At 41.2% G+C, this 5175-nt stretch overlaps 1 protein-coding gene across 1 annotated transcript; it reads right to left on the bottom strand.

Annotated features, from left to right (window-relative positions):
* Positions 1-393: 393 nt before the first annotated feature.
* Positions 394-1323, bottom strand: LOC141600614 (protein FAR1-RELATED SEQUENCE 5-like). The gene has a single exon (XM_074420857.1). The coding sequence runs from the start codon at positions 1321-1323 to the stop codon at positions 394-396; it is 930 nt and encodes a 309-aa protein (XP_074276958.1).
* Positions 1324-5175: the final 3852 nt, after the last annotated feature.

Raw genomic sequence — 5175 nt, 5'->3', positions numbered from 1 at the left:
TAGCAGTAGAATAACACAACAGCAGCAGAATAGCAGAGTAACACAGGAATAATAGGGGAATAACAGCAGAATAAGAGGAAAACATTAGAATAATAGGAGAGTATTAGTCCGATTCATACCTCTTCGCTTTCGATTCTTCTTCATCATCGTCATCGAAGGGGGGACTTTCAAAGAAATGGAAGAGTACAAGTTCTACCGTTGTGGTTCACCCACTTCTTGCGGTTACCGCATCTTCGCTTCCTCTTTTATTGCTTTGTCTTGGCCTTTTCTTTGGAGGACCTTAATCTTTTGCCACTGCCCTTATTCTTGGCCTTGTTTGGCGGTCGGAGGTCAACATCATTGGAAGCTGTGATGCCAAGAAGAGCCTCGATTTCCTGGTTTTTAGTCTTTGGTTCACTTGGTCCTATGATGTTCTCCCTGAACTGTGTCAGGATTTTCTGAAGTTGCTTCATCTGTTTGAGTGTAGCATAACTGTCCATCACCCCGACAGCTTGCATAAATTTCTGAGACAAACCTTTGACATCTCAAATTTCTTGATGTCGCCTTCACAATGTCTTCTATCACCTTTCCATCTTCATCTCGGACAATTGGCTTGTAGGATTTCTTTGTCCATCGAGCAAGGATATAAGGGTCAGGTATCCTGTGGACCTGCCTACCATTCCACACCCACAGTATATGCCGACAAACAATGCCATGCCTCTCAAACAGCTTACATGCACATTTGCTCTCGTTCGTTTTGGTGTTAAATTCCACTCGGAAGTCTCTGTGCTTCAGTCCATCACGAACGTCATGGTACTCCACTGTCCCTTCTCTTGTAAAATCCCCGACCCCCATGCTGCATATGGCATGTTTGACTTCGTGTTGAAAGTCGGCAAAGATTGGATGCGTGTAGACAAGTGAGGCATGCATCTCTACCTTCATCGGCCCTACTTTCTCGAGCATACTATGCTCGTTGCCAGTGTCCAACCTCCTTTGTGTATGCCGTTGCTGCTCTATTGCGGAATTGTACCTCATCCAGAACTCGACGAGGGTTCCAAAGTGGCTTTCAAACCGCTTGAAATAACTGTTTGAACTTTCGGATCTCTGGGTTGTCCGCAACAAACATCCTAGAGGCAAATCCCGAAAGTATGTCGGTATCCACTTTTGTCTGATTGCAAAGACATACTTCAACCACCGATTGCTTTCCATACCATGGGCTTCAATAACAGTTTTCCAGTTCTGTTCAAATTCGTGTGGCTCGAGGTCGACATCCCACACAACGGCATTTATGTCGGTCATAAATTCTGTATCATTGCAGATTGCCTTTCCCACTTTCTCAGGCATTTTCTGCATGATATGTCACATGCAGTACTTGTGGACAGAATGGTTGAAGACATTTGGGCAGACTTTTTTTAATTCCAGGGCACTGGTCTGTAATTACACACTGAGGTTGCTGCTGCCCCATTGCTTCGAGGATTTTTTTAAAAATCCACTCAAATGAATGCTGACTCTCGAAGTCAAGTAACCCAGCTGCAAAAGTCACCGTCTTCTTGTTGTGGTCTATTCCGGTGAAGGGAGTAAACACCATGAAATATTTGTTTGTCCCATAAGTAGGGTCCAACGAGATCGTGTCTCCATATAACTTGTAGTTGTTTATCCCTTCCTTATCAGCCCAAATAACCTTCGTCAAGCATTTGTTCTCATCCTGATCATAAGCAAAATAGAACCCCTTTGTTTCAGCCAGCATTTTGAAATGCCCAATGAACATTTTAGCATCGTTATCCCCAATGTAACACTTGATATTTCGTTTGAAGTTTTTGAAGTCTAGCAAAGTGGCACCGATATTCTGATAACCATTTGAGTATTCCTTGAGAATTCTGAAGCTCAATGTTGGACCTATGTTGAGCTTAGTATGATCAATAATGGTCCTCTTAATGTAGTCATGGACGTCCCTTGAGAGCTTCTGGAACTCCCTGTTTTTGACCGAGTAAAGAGAGTGATTGTGAACGTCAACAAAGACATCCACAATAAACCCAGCCGGTCTGTCGTCTGTTTTGTCACAGGTTCTCAACCTCATGTGCGCCTTGCAGCCACACCTTGTCAGAGCATGCTTCTTTGGTCGTCTAATTCCGCTCTTTGTTTTCTACTGTACCCAAATTACCGGCTTCGTGATTTGTTGCTTCAAGTCGCAGTTTTCTTTTCATATCCCTATACCCCTGTCTGTTACAGACCAGTGATTTGACGCTGACGCCCCCCTTATACTTCGCATTTGTGTACTTTCTCACATCAAATCCGCAAGCCAGTGCATATATGCTGTAGAACTGTACTGCATCGTTCAAGGTAAGAAAGAACATGCCACGTTTAGGCGTGAAATCACTCTCAACAGTCCTTACCCACGCTCGGTCCCCTTGTACTGCTTTGTAATGAAGAGTTGGAACAAACTCATCGTTTTCTTCGTCGAGCAACAGTCACTGGTGTATATATTGTTATTAGAAGAATCCCCAATAGTTAAGACCGCATTGTCCTCAACAATAGACACAAAGAGAAAGATCTCACGATAAAAATTAATATAATGAGTACATTCAAAGGACAACAAAATCACAATAACATCACAATAACAAAGAGTATGGGCGAGAGATCAAAATTGCGTAATGTGACAATAACAAGATGATAACAAAGCAGGGGAAACAGACGACAATCAATAACATCACAAATAACACTAAATGTGTTTATCTTATGCTACTCTCTTATCACCGTATATTTTTCACGCTACAAAGACAATAATATCACAACAATAGTAGCATAATATCAGAATAACAGTACAATAATATCAACATGTTTCTCTACTTTTACAATAATAGTACAGTAATATCAGAATAACAGTACTCTGATTCTACTTTAGTACATACAGATAATACTGTTGTTTTAGCAGGATTTTCCTGTAAGGATCCGGCTTAATTATAGAGTAGTCAGGGTATCTAGTTCTATAAGTTTGGTATGTTGTAAATGAATAAAAAGGATAGACTAGGAGAAAAGAATAGTGTTTATATAATTTTGATAAGCTGAATATAGATTTTGTTTAAGTAAGTGAATGCTAATAAAATGACGAGAAGATAAGTAATAGACTAATTTCACACTAATGAATAATCAATGCCTTTGCCAATGCTAGAATTACAGTATTTATAGCCATAAAAATGAACGTTGTACTGGTCTTCAACGTCCTTCTCTTTTGTCGGAGCTGTTACCGGATTAATAGGGCATATTCCCTATTAATCCGGTTGACTCGTCTTTATTTGATTGATCCTCTTCCTTTGCACGTCTAGGTTCATGGGCAATATGGTTTTACAAGTAGACTTAGTCTTCCTTGAAGATAGGACACGAATATGTATATTTATATAACCGTTTTGCTTCTTCTTCAGCTTAATTTAGCCTGCTTTAATACTCTGCCAGGCTATTCTGTGCTTACCACCAGGCTTCTCTTCCAGTATAAGGCAAGCTGATTGCTAGAATTGTCCGGTCTTCGTCTTCTTTAGTCAGCCTTGTAAGGTCAGGCCAGGTTATGGTCAGGCCAGGCTAATCTGGGCCTAACAATTGCCCCTTGACATTTTACCTGTGCTGGACTAGGCCAGGGGTGAGATGTCAACTTTTACCGGGTTGAATAATAAAGAGAATTATACTTAATCAATGACTCTTAGACTCCTAGTTACCGTTGGACACTGTAACGGCTAGGTGATGTCATGCTGAGAGTTTTGCAATTTCTAGGGTTTTCATGCCGTTGCTCATCTTCTATAAATACGGTATCTGGGACGAGATTATTCTCCACCAATTTTCCTCCACTTTCTTTGCTAAATTTTCTTCTCAAATTCTTCCCTACTTCTCAAAGAATCCCGTTCGCTAGTTTATACTCTTTAAATAATTTAACTTCATCACAATAAATCTGACAATAAAAGATATGGGAGCCAAAAAACGTCCTGCATCCCAGAAAGCTGCTGCTGCTGTTGAGCCTGAACCCACAGACATCCAAGAGGAAGAGGTGAGAGAAATTGATCTTCCTGCTCGTGCTGTGGCTTTCAAGTACCAGGATTCTGTTTTTGCTGCCCTTCAATCTCTGGATTCTTCTTTCCCTGAGGAAAACTTACTAAAAACAAATTATGACAAGATTCTAAGGGAGAAGAAAATAATTCCCGAGTCAACCGAGGTATGGATCCTCGAGTTTTGTCCGGTCGGGGCTAACTCGGGTATCACCTGGCTGGTTCTGTATTTTCGAATGGGCGTTCAAAGCAGGCTGTAAGTTACATTTTACTCCCTTAATGATTGACACCATTCGTGCTATGGAGGTATCCCCTTTTCAGATTATGCCAATGGTTTGGAAACTTGTCCATTCTATTGAGAATTTATGTGCTAAACACAATCTTGTAATTACTATTAATGATATCAAGGCAGTATATCATATGAAAAATCCTGTTGATGGCCGCTTTAATTTGAGAATAAAATCGAAAATGTCTCCATTAATTACTAACCTGGACTCTGGAGATGATAAAAATTGGGCAAAGACTTTCCCGTTTGTCCTGACCGAGACTTTGGGATCGTGGCTTTGATTATCTCGAGATATCCTCCTTGGAGAGTGGTAGGTTCCCTGTACTTTTTATTTTGTAATATACATTACATGAAATTAATGGATTTTGATTCTTACCTGTGTAATTTTGACGGCTTTTGCAGCCCCTGATTGGAGTTTTGATCCTCTTGATGAGGAAGCTATTTCCAGGATAGAGGCTTTCCTTGCTATTCCTGAGGAGGGGAGGACCTGGCCAGCTAGTTTGGGCAGGGAGTTGTTGCCCCGTATATGAAGACCAAGTCGATCGGGGTCGAGTACCCAAAGGCAAGCCTAGTTCTACTGCTCTTTCCTGTACGTCTTCTGTATGTTTTTATGTTTAGCCGTTATCTTCCTGTCGTTTTTTTTTTGTTTGATACTCACGTATATTTTTTATATATTCAGTATTTAGGTCTTCTGCTAGGCTGGCCAGCTTTTCTGCAAAGGATTTGAAGGTCAGGGTGGCTAGGATTGCTGAACAGTCCAAGAGCCAGGAGGCTAGTGGGAGTGACAAAACGCTTGATATCCTGGTTTCTGATATCCAGCCTTCTCAAGATCCACCCAGGATAGCGTCACCGGAGGTCGTCCAGGCTCAAAAAAGGAAA

This window comes from Silene latifolia, chromosome 9 (genome assembly GCF_048544455.1).
Source record: "Silene latifolia isolate original U9 population chromosome 9, ASM4854445v1, whole genome shotgun sequence".
Taxonomy (NCBI): Eukaryota; Viridiplantae; Streptophyta; class Magnoliopsida; order Caryophyllales; family Caryophyllaceae; genus Silene; species Silene latifolia.
Note: the sequence above shows the minus strand (reverse complement) of the source record. Positions and strands in the feature narration are given on the sequence as shown.

Excerpts from the sequence above, each read along its gene's own strand:
- LOC141600614 (XM_074420857.1), bottom strand. The coding sequence starts at position 1,323 with ATGCCTGAGAAAGTGGGAAAGGCAATCTGCAATGATACAGAATTTATG.